The 23,214-nt window shown below is 42.9% G+C and overlaps 1 protein-coding gene across 1 annotated transcript in view; it reads right to left on the bottom strand.

The window, feature by feature from the left end:
* pias2 (protein inhibitor of activated STAT, 2) overlaps nucleotides 1-22,664 on the bottom strand; it is a 25,364-nt gene extending 2,700 nt beyond the window's left edge. Inside the window, exons 1-13 of the mRNA XM_026187364.2 lie at nucleotides 22,391-22,664; nucleotides 18,201-18,366; nucleotides 9,598-9,685; nucleotides 9,460-9,510; nucleotides 8,283-8,373; nucleotides 8,063-8,197; nucleotides 6,180-6,285; nucleotides 5,585-5,658; nucleotides 4,039-4,199; nucleotides 1,607-1,740; nucleotides 508-691; nucleotides 255-391; nucleotides 138-175 (exon numbers count right to left, since the gene is read on the bottom strand). Of these exons, the coding sequence (XP_026043149.1) occupies nucleotides 138-175; nucleotides 255-391; nucleotides 508-691; nucleotides 1,607-1,740; nucleotides 4,039-4,199; nucleotides 5,585-5,658; nucleotides 6,180-6,285; nucleotides 8,063-8,197; nucleotides 8,283-8,373; nucleotides 9,460-9,510; nucleotides 9,598-9,685; nucleotides 18,201-18,312 (1,311 nt within the window). The 5' untranslated portion in view covers nucleotides 18,313-18,366; nucleotides 22,391-22,664. The remainder of the gene's footprint in view (nucleotides 1-137; nucleotides 176-254; nucleotides 392-507; nucleotides 692-1,606; nucleotides 1,741-4,038; nucleotides 4,200-5,584; nucleotides 5,659-6,179; nucleotides 6,286-8,062; nucleotides 8,198-8,282; nucleotides 8,374-9,459; nucleotides 9,511-9,597; nucleotides 9,686-18,200; nucleotides 18,367-22,390) is intronic.
* Between the last annotated feature and the right edge of the window lie 550 nt (nucleotides 22,665-23,214).

Here is a 23,214-nt window from a genome sequence, read left to right as displayed (position 1 = left end):
ACCATTTGGCACCACATGTCAAATCCACTCTAACTGAAACAAACAGAAAGCTTGCATGTCAGGAACATTATGAGACTGCGTCACTGTGCTGTCAGTTCAGACAGCATTAAAAAAAGGAGGGAACATAAAACACATACCTGTGGATCAGTTTGAATTAAGGAAAACAGATCCAGACCTGAAAGACAGAAGAATCAGATTTTGAACAGTATCCATGTGCACATAGCTGACAGTCAGTGAGTGTTTCTCTGACTCACTCTGCATGTCTGTGGGGATGGAGGCCAAGGCAGAAGGATGGAAGGGGACTGCATAGTCGGCCAGTGTGGAGTTCAGATACGACGGGTCCAGGGCCTGGACGTTTGGCACTCGCACAGTGGGCTGGTAGCTCAACACTCTGAGAACATCAAAGACAAACACACACAGCTGATGAGCACACATGTAATCATCAACATGCTGGGGTACAGCGCGGTCACACCAGATGGTTCACGGGAAAACTGAAACATGGCTCACCCCTTTGCATGCATCTCCTCATTCTTGGAAATGTAGACGCAGCGTTTCTTGGGTGGAGGGTCTTTGTCCTCTTCATCATCAGAAGAAGAGCTTTCTATAGTCAGATCGATCACATCCGCCCTCTTGGTGCAGCTGGGCTCAGTAGAATGAGGGGCCACCGACGGTTGACGCAAAGGAGCCGAGGCTGAAAGGTAAAGGTCACCTGACATGAGTCTGCTCCTCCCGTCCCAATAAAAGACCGACAGCAATCATTTTCACATCTTTCAACGAGCTGAATTGAATCTGGTTACTACAGGTGAGGTTTCAGCCAACAGACGGTTTATGGCTAAAATCAGCATGTATGGAGCCACTCTGTAAGCTCTTTAGTCCATTAGTGGACTTAAAGGTTGGGACACTGGGAAAAGATGATGGTCTGTTATTACTGATCCTCACTGGAGGTTTGTTGGACACGCAGTCGGTTCCTCTCCGTCTCTTTCAGCTCAGTTATTGGGTCTGATAACAACACTGTCAAAGCACCAAAAACCTACAGTTTCATTTACAACACAATGACACAAAGATGGATTCATGAATAAATCCATTTCTCCCAGTTCTGTCCCAGTGAGATTAAAAGGATTTCTCAGTGCTGTGCAGACAACAATGAGTCTTTAACAGCTTTGCAAACATCCTTCACCCTTCTTTTGGAAACTTACAGGACTTCTGTTGACACAGGAACAAAACTATTTTAGAAACAGGGTCACGTGATCACCCCCTGATGCTAATAGTCTGTGGTCGTCCAAGGCCTTATCCTCCTTTCTCCATGACTCACATTCAAAGTTTCAGTCCTGCTCTGTATTATTGTCGACTCTTTATCTTACGATATAAAGCGCTTTAAGAAGACCTTTGTTTTGATTTGGTGATATATAAATACAGTTGAATCAAATATTTTATTTATTTATTTAACAAAGCTCCTAAATCAAAGCAGCCACTGACATTTGTTTTAACACACTAGCCTCTGCAGCCCTGCCCACCATACAGGCCAGTGCTGTGTGCCCACAGGACTCACATATACATGAATCCACACCATCTAGAAGCTGCCAGGTGTGCAGGGGACAATACTTACTGTCCACCTTTGGAACGGACTGAGTGGGGATCTTTACAGCGTCTTTCTTTGGTCTCATTGGACACCACGTCCCATCCTCCTGGAACTTGATTTCATCCACGTCCGAGCAGTCGTTCAGGATCTCCAAGAACAATCTTTAGTACAAGATAGGGAGGGAGGGAGAGAGAGAGAGAGAGAGAGAGAGAGAGAGAGAGAGAGGGAGGGAGGGAGAGAGAGAGAGAGGGAGGGAGGGAGGGAGAGACACAGAGAGAGAGAGACACACAGAGAGAGAGAGAGGTAAAACACTGATGTGAAGTACGGTCACACGAACGCGTCACGCAGGCTGTCAGCACTGTGTCAGCACTGTGTCAGTGTTAGAGATGTCCAAACAGCTCAGTCTGATGTCATCAGTACTGATCACATATGCATCTGTGCACAGGGAAGATTACATGCATATTCATTATATGTGGAGTGCAGTGCTGTGCAGAAGGCTAAAGACCTGCCTCAGTTTTGATCATTTGCTTGGAAAATAAGAAATGTCTGCAGTGAATCATTCAAACATGCACTGAACAATCTAAATCTTGTATAAAAAGCAAAACCAGTTTATAGTTCAACTCTAGTATGAACACGTTTGTTCTCAGGCAGCGCTCCTGTAATTCCTTCAGCAGTCTTCAGGAATAACTCTCTGAAGTCTTAATGACTGCTCAATGATCCTGGTCAGGAAATCCCAGGAAGTTGATTCTGTTCATCTGGATGTTTTCAGTGGGAGGAACGTTTCTTCATCCTCCAGCTGACTCCTTCAGTCTCAGCTGACTGCAGCCTTATAAACAGGACAGTTGTGTATTGACTGAAACCAGCAGCACAGATTAAAACTGGGCTGTGAGGTCAGTTTCACAAACCTGGGTGTAAATGACAACATGACCCCATCAGTCTTTTATAGCTGAGGGTAAAATGAGGAGGATGTCTTGTATTTGCAGGCTTTGGGCTTCAGATAGACTCTTCCTTCTTTCAGCTGCTCCTGCTGCCACAGGTCTGCCTCCATCTCAGCCTAACATCCTCTTCTGTCACACCAGCCCTCTCCGTGTCCTCCTTCAGCACATACATGAGCCTCGTCTGTGGTCTTCCTCTTGTTCTTCTGCCCACAAACCTCACTGTGCTCATACATGTCCTGCTCCACCCTCACACGTCCTCATGTAGGACCACACTTCCTCTCAGTATGTTGTCTCTGGCTCCACAGAGACAGTAAGCTCCTGTTTAAGACGTTTTCAGTGCACTTCCTTCACTTGCACATTCCCATCTCTGTCCTTCAATCTCTCGTCCCAGCCAATCGGTCTTTTCTCCAGCCTCAGATGAAGCCTTTTCTTCTGCCGCTCCTCTCGTGGCTGCACACCTAGCCTCCTGTCTACATCCCCTCCCAGACCATCTGCTGAACTCTTCCTTTGGATACGTTCTCATTCCACCACCAAGTCTCCTTGTCCTCTTTCCTCTATCCAGACACTATCCCAAACACCTTCTTGGCAGTTGTGCTGTAGTGCTTCAGTCCAACCCAGACCCCAACTCTTTGCAACAGTCAGCCTTCAGCTTCCACCACGTAATCCTTTCCTCCACCTTCATCCATCCTATACTGCCTAGGTAGACTGTTGCTGCCACCACCTTACAGTCTCCTACCTCTTCAGATGGTACCTTTAAATGAGATGTACCTGTGTGAACCTGGCTCTGCTCACATATTACCTCCATCTTCAACAAAGCTATTTCCATCCTTTTCCACGATCCATCCTCTTGCATTTCTCTTCTTAACATCAAACCTAGTTAACCTCTCATCACCTCTGTTCCTTTCATTTACATTAACATCTTCTCCCGTCACTAACCTCTCTCACCTGGGGACACCAACATGTCATCCAGAGTTTCATTCAGCCTGTGGGGCAGATGGACTGACCACCTTCAGCATCACCTAACGGACTTGCAGCGTCACATTCATGGTCCCACCTTCAATTCAGTGTTATTTATACAGCATTGCAACAACAGTCGCCTCGAGGTGCTTTATATTGTAAGGTAGATACGCAGGTAAACAACACTGAGCTGAGCACAGGCTCACTATAAATTGGGCCAAGCCTACCCAGGCCCGATCCAAGTCACCAACAGGTGGACCTCAGCCATCAGTCCACCTGAGTATCTGACACATACGGGCACCAAACGGTGCATAAAGCACACATGGATGATTGTTCAGTGTTTCACCAGCTGGACCACATCCTCATTTAGGTTTGACAGCATTTCTATTAGATAATGGCGGATGGGAGGAGCATGAATGAGGCTGCAGTTTGGGGAAGGCCTCACAGACCAGTGCAGATCCCCATGTACTGACATGAGGTGGATCAAATGAAAAAGGGAGCTGTGGTCCTGCTTAAATGATCTCCAGTATGTCATGTTTCTGTGATGACGGCCTGCTCAGTTACCCATCAATGATGAGGCTCTCATACGCAGCCTTCTTGTCACACACAGGACAGATCCAGGTGGGTTTCTTCTCATTCATCTGCAGGTAGAGGGCAGCATCGAAACACTGCAAATGGGAGCACGTCACAGCCCTGCATGGCACCATCAGTCGCATCTTACCCAGCTGCAGGACGAAACAAAGCTGAGGTCAGGCCGATGGGTAAACACAGCGGGTCAGCACTCGGCTCATACGTGAAACTCAGGAAATATGAGTGTGTGTAACGCGTTATAGGTTCATGTGTCAACATCTGTGACGTATGTAAGAGTCAAATCATCAGCAGCTTTCTGCATATGTGCACACGGTCATAATGCTGAAGCTGCAGGGAGACTCAACCACACAGCCTCAACTGGAGCTGGAGGGAGTTCCCTCTCAACCGAGCAGAGTTTAATAATCACAGCTCGGCAGGTTTTCTTTAACACTATGACCTTCACCTGACCTCGGCCCAACCAGCTCCTACTTAGGCTACGTTCACACTGCAGGCGAAAGCGCATCAAATCCGATTTTTTTGACCCTATGCGCCCCATATCCAATCATGGTATGACATTTGTGCTCATGATAGCGTTAAGCATACAGTCTAATGAAGGTTAAAAGTGTCGTTCAGCGTTATGTCTGAACTGATATATCGATGAAATGACCTGCATGCTACAATACCCAGGTCAGTTTTGTGTGTTACAATTAGTCAACACATTGTCAACCTAGTGTATAAGAATGTGATACAGTACATTGTGATTGAGTTGATTACACCACTCAATCCTGTGCCTAACACGCTTACATACACATAGACATGAAGTATAATTTCTAGGGTAAAGGTGAAAGACGTCTAGCTTTGTCTCTGCTTGGCAACTAGTGATCCGGGCCTACAGGAAGCATCTGGAGCAGCCAGACAACCATATAGGGGGAAATGCTGTTAAACACGGAAACTAGTTGAACTGTCGTTAATTATAACCTGTACATGTGATGTTTTGTCTAACGCGAGAAGGGGCGTGAACCCTGACATGATAAAACCATGCTGAAAGTACGTTTTGACGGGAGATCTGGGGTGACAATATCGAGCTGTGCATCTTTCCACACACGTGTTTAATAAAATCATTGTTTTGACGCACTTGGACCAGAGGTCGTTTGTCTCTCACCTCAATCACGAATCGGGACAAGAGCCATGTATGACATTTATCATTTGTTTACATATGAGTCCAGATTTCTCTTCATGTTTTGGTTCATGTCATTTTCCTGCACACTACTTACATGTTGACTGTTTTGTTATGAATGTGTTAGTTTAGTTTGTGCTGCTGTCCAAATATTTTCAGGTCCAAAGCCACAAAACGTCCCATAGAACAGAGTCTGGCTGCAGTTCTATATCAGTGCAGTTCTACAGTGAGGAGGGTTTAAGGTGGAGCTTGTTAGTAACACTACATGTAGACACCTCGTTCTGACTCGTGGACTCAGCACACACAGTGTTCAAACTTCAGGGAGCTTCAAACGTGTCACATGTTGCATGGCTGCTTATTTACCGGGCACATAAGAGACACTCGAAGGCTTGTTGTAGCAATCTCACTGTCTGGATCTGCTGTCAGCTTCTCTTTGACTGGAACACAGAGAGGAGGGCAAAATGCAAAGACACAGGTTGAGACACACACGACAGGGCTTCACCACATCTCTACACTATGAGCCTGGTCTTATACTCAGCTTTGACTCCTGCCTGGAACATGTCAGTCTCAGGCAGGAAATAACTAAGAACATAACTGTCATGTCTCTGCTGTTTGTCAGCATGACCTGATGTCATGTGATCTACCTGATGTCATGTGATCTACCTGATGTCATGTGATCTACCTGATGTCATGTGATCTACCTGATGTCATGTGATCTACCTGATGTCATGTGATCTACCTGAGTATACGCGGGAAACATAAGTGTGAGGAGGATGAATAAAGTTGTAGTAAGACTGTAAAGCTGAGGCATCAGTGTTGTAGTCGCTCATGCAGCTCACGTTTGGGTGAAGACCATTTGATTACAATCAGACCTGTACTGTGTGTGTGGGGGGGGCTTGTTACTGCTGTAACAGTTACTGCTGCTCTGTAACTGTTACAGTAACAAGCTCATTATTACTCAGTGCTCTGGAGTGGTCTGGGTTCCTGATGCCCTTCATCCTCAGTCTTTGCAGGAGCAGGGGAGACGTCAGCTGCCTCACCAAGTACACAGACATGGAGTAGGTCTGAAACAAAGACGGCGTGGCTCATACTCAGTGTGAAACAGCAGGAGTCAAACACACGCTCAGGATTAAAATGACATCAATAACAGGAAGGAACAACAGATGTTCAATGACACAACCGGCTTCAGCTATAGAGATTGAAAATGTGACGTCACTCAGGGGTAAAACCGCAAAGGATTCTGGGAACTCGTGGCAAGCGGTACTATCGCACGCAGGCTTTCAATTGAAATCAGTCACACAGCGATAAAAAGAAACACAAAAATGTCAAGAAGCTGTTGTATTATTAACTGCAATAGCCGGTCGCATGACAGCCACGGGAAGCCGACGGGTAAAGAGATCGGTTGTTATCGGATTACGTCGTTGAAGAGAAATTGTTCGAGCCATGTTTCCGAAGTAACAAAGACGCGACGGGTGGCCTGGATTGCAGCCATTCAAAGATCAAATATAACGTCCCAGAACACTCCAGCTCACAGGTTAGTCTGCTCCAAGCATTTACACAGAGGTCAGTCTGCTGTTGTAGTTAATGCGTCATTTTTCTTAACATAACTGGTGATATAGGTTACAAGCAAGTCTGGCGCTGAACAGAAATTGTCGCGCTATGCTCCTTTGTTTATTGTGCATAAATAGTGAATTGTCCTGACACAATATTGTGTTTCGCTTCTGTTATTATGGTACATTGACAAAAACATATACTTTTATTCACAGGATAAAACAGTTGTTTTGTATCACTAATTGCCCAGTACGATTACAGCATACAGTATTATTGTCACTGCTACATTTCTGTGATGCTACCAGAAATTATTTTCACTACTAATTAATTACCGCTGAGCTCAAAGGTTATATTAATAAACGGTTAACGAATGTGTATTTATGACGACGATTTGTGAGACTGGTAAACTTATGATACGTACGATGGCCTTTACTTTCTACACGGTGCATTTCAAGGTCCTGCACCCATCCGTCAGTAAACTGTACCTGGGCTTGTTGCAGTGACCTGAAGTTACTAAACTTCATGAGTGTATGCACTCACTCCAAGAACCGTATGATTATAAATATGAGCGTGGTGAAGTTGGGCAGCACGCTGACGTCTTTTGTCCACTCTGTGTGCTCGTAAGGGTCTGACCCTTTCACTCCTTTGATTTTTTCCTCGTATCTTTTCTTTGACTTTTCATCAAGTCTGTCTTTGTACGGACCGGCATTGCTCTCCTTCGTTTTGTACATACCTTTTTGGGGGGCAAAGAAAAAGCAAGAATTTATTGGAACCGAAGAATGAACATTTTGCGGTGCTGCAAATGCTTGCATTTGATGCAGGTACTTGGATTGTTTTGCCACGAGTTCCCGGCATGCAATGCGCAAAAATCACGTGGTCTGTCAATCTCTTGATGCTTCTCATTGTCACACTAATAATAACAACAGAGACACTTCATACACAGTGTGGATCACTGATGTTTGGCATCAGGTAAAGTCTCGTGTCTCGACAACATCCCATACACACATCTGTCTGTTTCATATCTACGGTGAGTTTCTCTTTAACAGGTTGTTGCTGCTGTGAGTCCCTGCAGCCGGAGCCCGGTTGCTGTTTCTTCCAATTCTGCTGTTTTGCTTCAGAGATGAGACTAGAACGATGTGACTGTAAATGTGTTCCTTTAAAGAGAAGTGTGTGTGTGGCAGTATCCAGATTACAACCCTGTGAATTCAGAGAGCATCACCACCTCCACACATCACAGCGCATAAACATAAGCATGCTTAAAACATTTCCAACTTGAGCTTCTTCTCTTACCTTTCCAATTTCAGGTGCCCATGTCACTGAAATCTGATTGGGTACTGCAGATGAGAGTCTAACAAGGGAGGTAATGTTGAGTGGTCTTCCTGGTCTCTTCTGTTCCACGCCATTTTTTGGTGGCGGTGCGTAGCCCTGCAGGCAGAAATCCAACGTTAGCATATTCACAATATAAAGTTTGCCTGGCTTCTTGTTTGACTGCAGTACAACGAGCACTTACTGGCAAAGGAAACAGTTTTCCATTGACCTTTATGCAAAGACTGTTGGGGTAATTGTCCTCCTGAGGGCAGCTCGTCTCTGATAAACAAAACCTGAAAACACACAGAAACATTTCAGAGCCCAGTACGAAACTTTAGATATAGTCAGATATACACAGATATACTCTGATATACTCAGATATACTCTGATATACTCAGATATACTCTGATATACACAGATATACTCTGATATACTCAGATATACTCTGATATACTCTGATATACTCTATTTAGGTAACTGAGACTTCATCATTACTCTTAACTGAGAAGTGGGTCGAGCCTAACTGCTGTAGGAGAAATAAGACAGAGCTGTATTTATATTAAAAAATCTGGACAATAATGTTTTTTCTGAAACGCAAACAACGAGATCTGTTACAAGCAGTTATTTATGAATGTTTACTGTCATAATATGACAGAAATAATCTGGTTTGATTGTCACAGGAAGTCAGGGACCAGTCCCAGTGTGTTCAGATCAGTGGGCTGGTATTTCTCCTGTTTTCATTTATCAGCCACTACAGAGTGTAAAACATCCACACTAACATCTCACAGAGGACAATATGACGGGGGTCAGGTTCTAATGTAAAGCCCTCTTCACACCGACCGCGTCAATTCACCCGCCGTGTATATCTGAACCAAGCTGGAGCTTTCTGACGTTTCCGAATCAAGAGATCTGACCAATCAGATTACAGCATTTGGTAACAGGTGCCCTCGTAGCTCAAATCTCGCACTGGTATGAATATTCAATGATATGGAAATACAGTTTGTAGCTCAGACACAGCTAGACGCTGCTCTGGGTCCATCTGAATGACCTCTCTGAGTTCAAACTGCCATCCTGAAACATGTATGTACGCTGTGATATTCTCCATGTTGCTGCCTGCTCGTGAGAACTGGAGGAACTCGGAATCTCTGCTTCCTCCTTTTCTCCTTCAGGATCATCAGGACCAGATCATCATCGCTTCAGCTTCTTCTTTTGTTTTTAAACCGTTCGTTTTTTGGGGACGAATTTTCCTCAAAATTCAGTGTGTATAAGTCACACATCGGTTTAGATTGATCAAATCTGCAATGTCGTGTTGTCTTTAGGCACTGTGTTCGGTGTATAAATGTCACTTTAAGTGTTTACAGAAAACTGAACATCCTCACCTCAGCTGAATCTGAACCATATAGTCTCTCCTCCCACCTGGTAGAAAGTCTCTGAAAAAGTTTAAATCAGTTAAAGTCGATTTTAAAAACTTTTTTCAGTTACTGCAGATGAACTGACCAATCAAGAAACAGGCTTACCGGGAGATGCACACTTCTCTAACTTGTTGTGGCGTCAACGCAAAGATAAAATATTTTTCCTGGTGGTACCTCTGAGCCGTACTCGCTCCTGTCAACAGAAACCAGGGCTGTCAAGTCAGGTTACAACACACACTTTCTCTGTCATTTATATTTTGGACAAACGATCCTGACTTCAATGATTTCTCCACTGAGATCGGCACCATCTCTCTGTTAGCTGTTGTTATACTGACTGTTGCCCCACAGCAGTGGCTTTTATCATCATGTGCCTGAGTACACTGAGTCCATCCTCACCCACCCACGACCTGTTTCAGTCTGCATCCTTAAAGGACGCCCTCCCTGGTGCTCTCAAACCACTCATGTGCTACTGCTGTTCCTGCACTTCAGTTCAGTTCCTGTTCCATGATGGTAACAGCAGTAACACCTCCAACAACATCATGCTGCGCAAAAGGCTCCACAGCAGCGTGTGCTCAGCCCACTACTCCTCACCCAGCTGATCCACCAACCAAATCACTGGGTTTCCAGACGACATGGCACCATCAGCATTGCTGTTGATGGCTCCACACTCCTCCTGCGTTTGGGAAGGAGGTACCACGGCATCCAGAATCTGTCTGAAAGACTGCTGAACAGCTTCATTTATCAGGCTGGGGAGGTGTTTGGAGTTTCATTGTTTTGTAGTGTTGGTCATGTGACAGCCTTGTGTGTCACAGGGTTTAGCTAACCCAGTATTTAAGTTCCAGTTTGTCTTGTGTTTGTTTTTGTAGCTAATATTTGGAGTTTATCGAGTTGACCTCTTTTCTTGGTCTGCCTGTCCAAGTTTTGGATTTGTTCATCATTTTTCATATTTCAGGGTAAATAAAAACACATTTTTGGATTTAAACACCTGTGTCCTCGATGCTGTTGATGTGTAATTAACTGAAATTACAAATAGATTTTTGGGACTAGGACAATCAAATTAATTACATTTTCTGTCCTCTAGATGGCAACATTGTGTACTGATTGTCAAGCAGACGGGACAAGTTATGAGCCAAGTATACTCACTCCAACAGTCATGTTGGGACTAGGGGTGGGCGATAGAAACGATATAAATTTGGCCAACGATAGAGATTTTGATTACACCACTCAATCACGTTAGCGCATGTTGATGATGTCATCAAGCTGCGCCTGTTTTGGTCAAAAGCATCGCAGCGGCTACAACCATCATCATCTGCAAATTATGCCGACAGTCACAGCAAAGAGATGAAGCACTTTTGAAATATGGGGAAAGCCAAAAACTGCGCTTCCTCTACTTCCGTAACATTGATTCATTAATGTTGGATTCTCTCGCAGCTGCTCTATTCCGGTGTTGTTTCAGTATATTAATAACTAACCTCGTATTGTGGATGAATAATCTCAGTTGTTCTCCTGACTGAAGTTTGGCCCGTGTACAGCATCCTGCTATGTGATTGCATTTGTCCCTGACCACCAGAATCCCTCACGTTAACTTTTATCGAGTGGAAAAAAAGTTGGCTTCATCCTCCAGCTTCACTGTGCTAATGTTATGCTAACATAGCTGTGTCGCTAGCAGTCACGTAGCACAACATTATATAGCAGCTAGCCCAACTTCAGTAACCCTGCAAACGTCACTGCTGTTTAGTTTCTGTCTTCATTTATGTTGGAAGTGGTAGCAGAGCTGTACGTTTGAATTAGTTTCAAAAATCTCTCAGTCAGAACATGGTATGAAATGTTTAGGTGGTAACTAGCGAGCTAACTTCCTGCTAACTTCTAACTCTGTTAAATTTAATAAATTCTGTTTTCATGGATGCCTGGATGTTAAACTTAATTGTTACACCTGATAAAGCAGCAACGCTGATGATTTTATTAAAGATGAAAGAATTTAGACCGTTTTTAACTCTCAGTGTTCGTTTGATTTGGGACCTGAAGCGGACGGAGTTTTGGACCCAGATTACTCCGCGAGGCTCCTCACTACGGCAGCCGTAATGCTCTGACAATCCATCAAACATTTTTAACAGATTTCTGCAGCCAAAATCGGTTCGAGGTCAGTAAGCACAACCAGAATTCATACATAAGGAACACTCTCTCGATTTTTGAGAAAATTAAAGGATTTTAAGTCCTTATAGTGTGAAAAATACGTTATACAGAAGAAAAGAATATATCGCGATATATATCGTTACCGCACGTGCTTCAAATTATATCGCGATATGGATTTTAGGCCATATCGCCCAGCCCTAATTGGGACCATTTAAAGTAGTACTGCGGGTATAAAATACTCACTGCAGTATTCTCCTGAGCCACAGGTGTCACCACTCAGACTACACCACCATGTCAGTGCTGACAGAGGCGAGGAAAAGTCAAAACTGGAAGTCAAGACTTTGCCGAGTGTTTTTGTTCTTTCCAAACTGTTCCAGCGTCTCCTTCTGTGTATCTGCACGTCTCTGAGCTCCTGTTCTGGAGCATCATTAACATGGGGGTAAAAGACTCTTCCACCCAGATGGGCAACGCACCTGGTTGTAAAAAATCAAGACCAGTCGACACACCACAAGTTTGTGTCTTGTGACACATGATGTGACGTCAAACTAAGCGGCGCACCAGATAAGAAGTTGCAACACGCGTTTGCGTCCATATAAAAGGCACTGTTTTTGTCCGCTAGAGTGGGATTTTCACGGCACATTCTGCACCACATCTCTGTGCGTTCATCATTTGTTTGAAGCCAGCTCACCTCCTGCAACCACTTTTCCAAGAACACGCGCTTCTTTTGTGGTTCGGACTCCTTCTGACATTTCTTTGGAGGTGGAGGAACACTAAAGTAATTGCTTAAAGGAGCTTCTTCGACATCTTTAAGCGTTCTAAACAAATGTCTGTCCTCCTCCAGAAAATCTTATGTACACAAACACGCGTTGCAACTTCTTATCTTATGCGTGTTTTTTATTTTGACAGCAAATGCGCACCACTTATGTGCACCCCTGGTTATTTAGCTTGTCATATTGCAGCCACAGAAATTCTTTTGTCCATGAAACCATAAAGCTGCACTTTCTTTTTGTTCTTTTCCGTTTTGTGGTAAGCTTTTCTTTGGCTGTCACTTCTTCACCCTGACCTGTCTTATTTGGCTGAACTAAAATATATATCCTGCTGCTTTTACACACGCGCTCACGTTGTCAGCGATTCTCTGCTCGATCAACCTCTCACATGTTTAAGCTTGCTGTGGGAGATTTCACTTGTCATGTTTGCATAGTAAGCTAACGATTGATAAGACAATGTCAGAGGAATTGGTGCGCAAATTATCGTCACTCACCAATCAGTACTGTCGCTCTCTATGCACAGTTTGCGCGATTGCAAAGTGAAGCAAAAAACAAGCGCAAATTCAAACGCGATTTCAATATGTCACATATTGACAGTGGCTCACCGATTCCAATGACATAATTACCCAGCTACATTTCCGAAAGAATGCAAAAGCATTGACATATATTTTTCCTTCCTATGATAGCCCGACGGGCAGGGCTGAGATAGATTTTGGTAGCCCGACTGGAAAAATCGCTAGCCCCGGGACGTCGGGCTAGCGATTTTGCGAGCCCTGCTCTAGGAACAACAAGTAGGTCTGCAGAGCAAGAGCGAAGTGCTGTAATAGGGTGATATGGTACTACAAGGTCATTAAGATAAGATGGGGCCTGATTATTTAAGACCTTGTATGTGAGGAGCAGGATTTTGAATTCAGTTCTGGATTTAACAGGAAGCCAATGAAGGGAAGCCAAAACAGGAGAAATCTGCTCTCTCTTTCTAGTCCCTGTCAGGACTCTTGCTGCAGCATTTTGGATTAGCTGAAGGCTTTTCAGCGAGTTTTTTTGGACATCCTGATAATAATGAATTACAGTCGTCCAGCCTGGAAGTAATAAATGCATGAACTAGTTTTTCAGCGTCATTCTGAGACAGGATATTTCTAACTTTAGAGATGTTGTGCAAATGGAAGAACGCAGTCTTACATATTTGTTTAATATGTGCGTTGAAGGACATGTCCTGGTCAAAAATGACTCCAAGGTTCCTCACAGCGTTACTGGAGGCCAAGGTAATGCCATCCAGAGTAAGAATCTGGTTAGATACCATATTTCTAAGCTTTTCAGGGCCGAGTACAATAACCTCAGTTTGATCTGAATTAAGAAGCAGAAAGTTAGCGGCCATCCAGGTCTTTATGTCTTTAAGACATTCCTGCAGTTTAACTCATTGGTGTGTGTTATCTGGCTTCATGGACAGATAGAGCTGGGTGTCATCTGCATAGCAGTGTAAATGTATGCTATGTCTTCTAATGATGCTGCCTAAGGGAAGCATGTATAATGTAAACAGAATTGGTCCTAGCACTGAACCCTGTGGAACTCCATAATTAACCTCAGTGTGTGAAGAGGACTCTCCATTTACATGCACAAACTGGAGTCTATTAGATAGATATGATTCAAACCACTGCAGCGCAGTACCTGTAATACCTACAGCATGTTCTAATCGCTCTAATAGGATATTATGGTCGACAGTATCGAACGCTGCACTGAGGTCTAGCAGGACAAGCACAGAGATGAGTCCACTGTCAGAGGCCATAAGAAGATCATTTGTAACCTTCACTAAAGCTGTTTCTGTGCTGTGATGAGCTCTAAAGCCTGACTGAAACTCTTCAAATAAGCCTCTGCAGATGATCTGTTAGCTGTGTGACAACTACTCTTTCAAGGATTTTTGATATGAAAGGAAGGTTGGAGATTGGCCTGTAATTAGCTAAGACTGCTGGGTCATAAACAGATTATTTTGATTTTGTGCAAAAATTATGATTACTTCTCTGTCAGTGCGCCCCAGGGTGGCTGTGGCTACAATGTAGCTTGCCATCACCAGTGTGTGAATGTGTGGATGACTGGATGTGTAAAGCGCTTTGGGGTCCTTAGGGACTAGTAAAGCGCTATATAAATACAGGCCATTTACCATTTACTTCACATTTTAATATTTTTAATGATAACATTATTAGGTTTTTAATGTCCCTTACTGCAGAATAAAGGTTTCTTATGAAAGTTTTGTTTTGTTTTGTTTTTATCTTTAGCTCCATTCTAAGAAAATGACCAGTTTCAAGTGTCCTCAGTGTAGGACACATACAGGATGTCATGCTGAAATGTAAAGCACTTACAATAGAAGACAAACAACAAACTATTCCAGCCTAATTGATGACATTTATGGCATTTGTTTTCTGTGCTGACTGATATGCTGCTCAGTGCTTTGCTGCCTGCTTTTAAATCAGATGTCACTCTGAACATAAACACAAGCTACATGTGATGTCTCTGATGTGTATCTGTTTCTACCCATGCTGATGCTAGCATGACTAAAGCTAGCCAAGCAGCAGTAAATATGTGAAGTAAGGAAGAAGGATATACTCATCAAACAAACAGGATCATAAGAATATAAAACCACGAGCACTACAAATGTAACAGAAATATGTTGACATAAAATGGCATGTTATTTGAAATCTACACGAAACAATGACACAACTACTTTTTTTCAATTTTTTCAATTTATTTATTTTTTACCAATTGTCCAAATTAGTCTGTGATTGGCCTGAGTGTGACAGAAATCATATTTATATACAACTAAATATGACTCAGCAAACATGTTTTAAATGGATGATTCCTCACTTGATGACGAATGATCCATTTCCATATTTGCTGAGTCTTAAATTTGATGTCAGTGAACTTACCAGTGGTTGGTGTTAAAAAAAAAGCCCCCAAATCCCCTATGAGCAAGCACTTGGCGACAGTGGAGAGGAAAAACTCCCTCTTAATGGGAAGAAACCTCTGACAGAACCGGGCTCAGGAAGGGGTGGCCTTCTGTCTCGACCGAGAGGGGTTCAAATGTTCACTGACAATTTAGTTGTATATAAATATGATTTTTAGGACTTGATGTTGACACCAATTATGTGAAATTGGGGACGCACACAGTTCCGCTTCTTCTTGTTCTTCTTCTTCTTCTTACTTGGCGGAATCTCTGGCAGGCTCTTAACTTCATTCTCGAGTTCAGCCACCTTGACATTGAGCATTTTCTGTTTGTCTCGTAGACTTTGCAAAGATCCCTGTACAGAGAATGCAGCTGACTCTTCTTTTTCGATCTTCTGTTGTTCTGTGGTGTCTTTTTCTTTCTGAGGCTCCTGCAGAGACATTGCAGTGGATGGCAGTGAGTCCTCTTTTTCCATCTTCTCCTGTTCTCCAGTCTCGTTTTCTTTCAGAGGCTCACATTTATGCATTTCATTTGCAGCAGTGGAATTTTGTTCTTTGTGCTGCTGTGGGATTTTAAGTGAGCAATCTTTGGCCTCTTTCAGCTCTCGCTCAGGAGATTCTCTCTTCAAATCATGAAGGGCCTTGTTGGGGCAGAGCTGGGATTTCAGGTCACTGATTTCCAGGTTGAGTGTCTCCTGCTCCTGCCTATGTTTAACGGCCTGCTCTTCAAGCTGATTTTGAGCTGCTAGGAGCTGTTTCTGGAGCATCTCAATCTGCTCTTGCTGAATCCTACATTTGAGCTCAAATTCAGCCTCCTTAGAGGACTTCAGTCCTACAGAGTCAGTGTGTGAAGCCTCTGTGGTTGGAGTGGCAGACTCCACACACTGCTCTGTGGTAGGGTGGCTGATTTGGTCCTGCAGGGTAGCAATCACCTCATCCAATATGACAATAGCTTCATTGTCATTTGTGAGAGTGTCTGTCTCACTGATGTCATTGGGCTTATTACTAGAAGCCTCTTCCAGCTGCTCTATGAGGTCTTTAATCGTTTCCTCATAATTTCGCTTGTTCTCGTGAATTTCTTCACAAAGTTTGTTCACCTCAAGCTGGTGATAAGAGGCCCTCTTGTTTGCACCTACCATTTTACAGTAAAGGTTGTTCTGATGGTATTGGGAGGCTTCCAGTTGGTGTCTGAGAGCAGCAATCTCGTGCCAGGGATTAAACGGGGGTCTAAATGTGGGATTGGGTTGATATTGCCAAGTCCCTCCGTTAGGCACAGGGTTTGGTCTGCTGTGGTTCTTCCTATTTCCCTCTCTCTCCATGTCCTCCTTTGCATTTGAAATGGGGAGGGATTCAGCCTTTTCTTTTTCAGGAGTGGCTTCAGTGTTTTTTTGCACTTCTTCATTTTTCGAGTTTGCTCCATAACCCGTGCTGTTTTGAGCTTCAAGAAGAGCCCGGGCATTTGCCCGAGTAATTGGTCTTCTTGGTTCTTCAGCCACTCTTTTCTGTTTTTGCTTTTGTTGTTTCTTTGGTTTCACAACCGTTTCCTTTGGTGGTTGTGCCACAGGAGACTTTTCAGTATTTGGTTGTGCGGCTTTTTTTGCTTCTGCCATTGTAGATGCGTCAGCGTTTGTGTCTGCGTTTCTCTGCGTCTGCCTTGTCTTTGTTTTAACAACCAGGTTGTTTTGTGTTTCTGCCATCCGAGATCCACTGAAGTTGGTTGAATGTCTCCCCTATTTATAGGTTTTTCAGTAGAATGTGCACAGTGACATCACAGGCTGTTCCTGTGATGCGCTGTTCCTTTGAAGTGCCATGATTAGAACAATTCAAAATAAAATGCCCACAAACCTAATGTAAAGGAAAGGCTTTTATTTTGTAGCACATACTGAATTAACACTATAAAAGCTACTCTACAGGAATTGCAGTAAAAAATAAAACTAAAGCAAAATATGTTTTTTAAATGGTTGTTAAAAAAACTAACCAAAGTAGAAGACAACTGTTTAGTGGAAAGTATTCGACATTCTAGAGATTCTCAGGCATAATAACTTCTTTCATAATTTAAACAAGGACAGGTAGAAAACGTTCATATTTAGTGAAAGATATTTATTAACATTATCCAATGAGAGTTACTGAATGTCTGTAGGCAGTGAGATCTTGGTGGTTGCCGAGGCAACAGAATATCATCTATGTTTTGTTTTAAATTCAGTTTCAATGCTGAATCTAAGAAACAACAGACTGCAGAGGGAGACTTTAATAGAGGTTTACTAACTCTTACTATCATATACATTGTGGAAAAATCTGTCTTTATTTAGCATAATATATTTGTTATAAGCACTAAATATGTTTGATGATTAACTGACGATGAACACTAACGTACCAAGCTGAAAATTCTGCTCACCAGTCAGCAGCTTATATTCACAAAAAACGGATAAATCTGCGATCCATGCAACTCTAACCAGCCAACAAAAACATGTGTTCATAATACAAAACAAGTTTACTTTGTGAAATGTTAAAAGGTACAAAAAATAAAACAATAAAATAAAACAATATGTTTTCAAGACTTTTTCACAAGTTCCTATGAACTTCCTATGAGCGTGAGGGCGCCATAAATCATCCCTGCTACCCTCGATGTAACCTAACTGACCATGAGCAGCACTAACACTGGAGAAGCTCGAGAAAGCTTCTAATTCACAGGAAATGACGCAGTTCATCCACCTGCTGTGAAGAGGTCATGGAACAGGAAGTCTGACACCCCTGCAATGGTTTATCTGTGCTCTACACTGGGCTCAGTTTACACGAGTAAAGGCCGACATTTCTTATCGTATTAACCCAATAAAACATTTGACTTTCAGTGTTAAAAACAAAGTGAAAGCAGACCTAGACTTGAAGGTTTGATCAGAACATCCAGCACATCGTAGAAGGGAAGAGGCTTCATCTGCACATCAGGGTGGACAGGGGGGATGGGAGGGGCTGGCTGCTGGAGATTCATGGTGGATGTGGGGACACACGGCTGCTTCACCCGTCTGTGTTACAGAACTTACTCCTGTTTAACATAGAGAAATGAATGCGTATTTACTATGGTTAGCCTTCAATCAACAGAGAACAAGCAGCAGTGATGGTTGGACCTCCACGGTTGGAGACAGACTGGTAACACAGCTCCTTCATACGTAAGCAGAGACAGCCTGATACTGAGCCCAGTAACACGCCTCGACGGTACATGACTGAATACTAGCATAAAATAAAAACAAATTCAAAGAGTTTTCTACAGTCATACTGATGCACTGAGAGAAAAAAGCACAACTGTGTGATGTAGATCTGAGCGTACAGTAACATTTTTAGAATAATGTTGCATAAAAAAGCAAAAGAGGCCCTTTTGTTAGTACTTTACAATATTATAACTGCAGGTGTTTTATCAACATATCAACATGTTGTTGCCTCAGGGTTTGACTGGAATAATAATGTCATAATGTGAATTCATTCATAGCAGCTGACGTACAGCCGGCTGCTGTGAGAGGACTCCACAGTTTCTCTGGTTCAAACATTTTCCCAACAAGTTCAACACCAGCTTGTTTTTACTGAATAAAGTGTTTGTTTGTGTCACTAAACTAGTCACATGTCATCATGTGTGAAACACACACGACAACATGTGGGTTACTGACACACAGCAAGCTTCAGCTTACATGGTTATCAAGCAGAGACAAAACAGGACATTTCTGCCACGATCCCACAGCAGAGGGACGGGAGCTGAGGAGGATATAACAAATCTGATATATACCACTCATAACATTACTTTCAGGTTACTCTGTAAAATAAGCTGAAACACACTGTCTCATAATCACCATTTAACAATATAACCTGAGGCTACAGCCCCACACACCAGCACAGATGCTATCCTGATGAGGACACTCGTGATCTTTCTCTGAGTGTTTATGTATGAAACTAGGGGTGGGCGATAGAGACGATATACGATAGAAACGATATAAATTTGGCCAACGATAGAGATTTTGACTATACCGCTCTATCGCGATAGTGCATGTTGATGATGTCATCAAGCTGCGCCTGTTTTGGTCGAAAGCATCGCAGCGGCTACAACCATTATCATCTGCAAATGATGGCGGGCGACAGTCATAGCAAAGAGATGAAGCACTGTTGAAATATGGAGAAAGCCAAAAACTGCGCTTCCTCCACTTCGGTAACATTGATTCATTAATGTTCTCAGTGTTCGTTTGACTTTGGGACCTGAAGCGGACGGAGTTTTGGACCCAGATTACTCCGCGAAGCTCCTCACTACGGCAGCCGTAATGCTCTGACGATTCATCAAGCAGTGCGGCTTACAAAGTTGTACTAAAACATTTTTAACAGATTTCTGCAGCCAAAATCGGTTCGAGGTCAGTAAGCACAACCAGAATTCATACATAAGGCACACTCTCGACTTCTGAGAAAATTAAAGGATTTTAAGTCCTTATAGTGTGGAAAATACGTTATACAGAAGAAAAGAATATATCGCGATATATATCGTTACCGCACGTGCTTCAAATTATATCGTGATATGGATTTCAGGTCATATCGCCCATTTCATAATGAAACCAGCACAAAGACACTTCAAAGTGATTCTACTGTAGAAACATCAACAGGTAGAAACCTGCAGCCTGACTGCTCATCAGTTTGCTGCCTGTTCAAGTTCAGCAGCAGCTCACTTTGTAACGGTGCTGGTCTGGGGTCAGCATTTACTCAGCTTTAACGTCACTCTGGGATCTTGGCTAGTTTAGCGTTAGCGTTAGCATGTTGTCTGTGCAGGTGCTTGTAAAGAGCTGAAGTTGTGTTAATAGTGTGATTCTGTCCTGGAGCAGTCTCACTTTACCATCACGCTCTCATCCTTTTGTGCAATAAAAATAAAAGTCATGTCCACGCTGCGGACTGCGCTGCTGTGTTCCTCCTCCACAAACTGAAATCAGCTGATCATAACGAGGGTGCAAGAACTGATAACTGGGATCTATAGGCAGACCGACTAACGATTCCAAGGAATCCTCGTTTCCCAACCCTAGAGGCAGGTGACATCCACACAGTAATTGTCTTTTTTCTGTTCGTTAAACATGCTAATCATCCTTCATCTAGTCTCAGGCTTAAAACACATTCTTACAAAAACTACTGCAATCCATCAGTGTCTCCCCTCAACTCTATGGTATCAACTTTAAAACATCCTACATCATCTCATCCTCAACTTATCACATTCCCAAGATTCCCAGAAAACGTACTCTGACCTTTAGGTCGAGGTCACCGAGGTTGGAACTCATTAGAAGATGTTGAGTAGATACACTTATGGTACTAAATGAAAATCCTGCGTCGCTTCATTCTGTAGGTCTTCCTTTTTTCTTTAAAGTAAGGTCACGTGATATTTTGTGTGGCAACACTAATCCTAACTCTATCGATACAGGCACGCCACAGGTCAATAGGATGCTGAATTCACTCCCTGCTCTCACACATGATCTCCAGACCTGCATGCACCTCTTCCCTCTGAGCCCCCCCTCCAAACATACAAACTCTGACCCACCACCATCAGCCTTTCATTGACTGCCCCACTCCCACTGCACACGGACTTACCCACAATCACTACGATTGTGTTGGACACTGCTGTTTAAATAATTGTGTAGTGTTGTATTGTGTTGTACATAAAACTTTTTATTTTATTTTGTTTTTATTTCCTTCTCTTTGTATTTTTAGTGTACACTGGGGGAGCATTGCAATTCCAAATTCCTGTGTACGACTGTACATATGATCTTTGACAATAAAGCTGACTTTGACTACTAAACGAGAGGGCACATTTCACCTGAGGCAACCTTTCTGGACACAGCTGCTTAGGCTGACTGGTTAAAAGGTCTAATTTATAAATGCAGGCAGATTTCCAAAGAATGAGTCTTTATCAACAAGGACAACTGAAAAGGATTCGACTGAGCAGCTGCTCTGGTTATAAGAAGAAGGCTTCACAGCAATAATAAGCAGTAATATCTTCATATGAATTTGTCTCTACGTGACAACAACATGTTATAGTGATTTATCACAGCTGCTGTATCATCAGGAATAAACTGCATGTAATTTGAAACTGTCGGATGGCAACATTTATGACAGATACAGTGTTGGTGTGTTTGACAAAACTCAGAACTATCTGACTGAATTAAACAGATTTGATGAAGTTTAACTTAATTTGCAGTTGAAAAAGATCAAATGTCAAAGTTTATTATTACAACGTGGATTTGTTATATGTTTGAACTGAAAACTAGAGCGTAAGAAAAGTACTTCAATCGTGTATTTCATTGTGTTTTTAATGAATCCATTTGAACTTTCAAAAGCGAGTTTAAATGTTTGTCTGAATGAAAGTGACAGACCTGATTTCATCAGCTGAACAAACAACTGATTCTAGTTTCTCAGAACTGAAGACGAACACACAACAGCACGGCCAAGTGCCCAGCTTAGTTTGTCCTTTATCTGGGGTCTTGTTTCAGTGTCACGTCCACGGTGAGTGAACCCACGACAGTGTGATGATACAGACGCGGTGAACGAGCGCTGGATCAGGAATATTTAACACGACATGAAAGCAAAGTTTCTGTAATCTCGTTACTAATAAAATGAAAACCCGGATGTTTTAACATGTTTGTGTACATCGTGTTTAACTCACAGCCTCGCGATAACTTTTGGCTAATCGGGTGTATGTAGTTTTTTCGATTAGCAGTTTGGTTTAAGATTCCCACGGAAACTATTATGTTTCTTACACCATACCTCACACTCATGTCTGCCACATACAACACGTAGTACATCAAGACAGTGTGCGAGCTTCAGGCGCATTAACTTATAATAACAGCGGGTTGTTGGGAGCTAGCAGAGACTGGCTAGCCTGTGTTAGCATCAGGGCTACATAGTGAAACGTCCACGATTCCCGTGACTACGCTCATCCCTGCCTGTGGGCGCCCACCTCGCCCATCACTCACACAAACACACATCAGCTGCTTTCTTTCTTCGTTACAAGCTTCAGCGTCAACACGAGTTACAGGTTGTGTTTTGTTTTCGCCTACCCGAAGCACCACAGTCCTCGCCATCTTGTTGTTCCGGTCAGTGTGATCACTTCCAGGTGAAGCTACAGTGTATGGCGTTATTTTTGTGCCAGGCAGCTCCGAAAACGTCAGAGCACTTGTGCAAATATGTGATGGTATTTGAAGTTTACACAGAAACATTCTCGCATGGAAAATATCTTTAAAGTTTATTTTGTGACGCAGACAGAGTAATATTTCAAACTCCGCCACTCTGTCTTCCTCCGCCACTGCCTCGTTTGAGTTTTGAACGAAATGCATTCTGGGATATTGCATTTCGTCATTTCGAGCTGATTGGAGACCAGAACAGCCAATCAGAGTTTTTTGCATCCAAGTCTGTGATTGGCTGGTTTTGTGGCACAAATATAACGGTGTAGAGAAAGAGTTGAACGCGCACGGGCAGAAATGTTGAGAGCGCGAGCGACACATTGCGAGCGAGCGCAAATGCAAAAACTGAGCGAGAGGGGCTGCTGGTGTGTGTGTGGATAATAGCAAACACTGAAATACATCTTTTGCACACAGGAATGAATTTTGTTCACTCAAATTTAGCTTTTCTTCGCTCAAAATAAATTTCTCCTCAAAATACAACACTTGCACCTGCAAACTTTTTTTTACGTGTGCTCAGAATAGCAGTGTTGGGTAAGTTACTTTAAAATAGTAACTTAGTTACATTACTAGTTACTTCTCTCAAAAGTAACTCAGTTACTTCAAGTTACTCGTTACTTTCAAAGTAACTAGTTACTAGGGAAAGTAACTTTGGTTTTACTCAGAATTCTCGTTAATGTGTTGCTCCCATAACTTTGCAGTCT

This window comes from Astatotilapia calliptera, chromosome 12 (assembly GCF_964374335.1).
Source record: "Astatotilapia calliptera chromosome 12, fAstCal68.1, whole genome shotgun sequence".
Taxonomy (NCBI): Eukaryota; Metazoa; Chordata; class Actinopteri; order Cichliformes; family Cichlidae; genus Astatotilapia; species Astatotilapia calliptera.
This window is presented reverse-complemented; position numbering and strand designations above follow the sequence as displayed.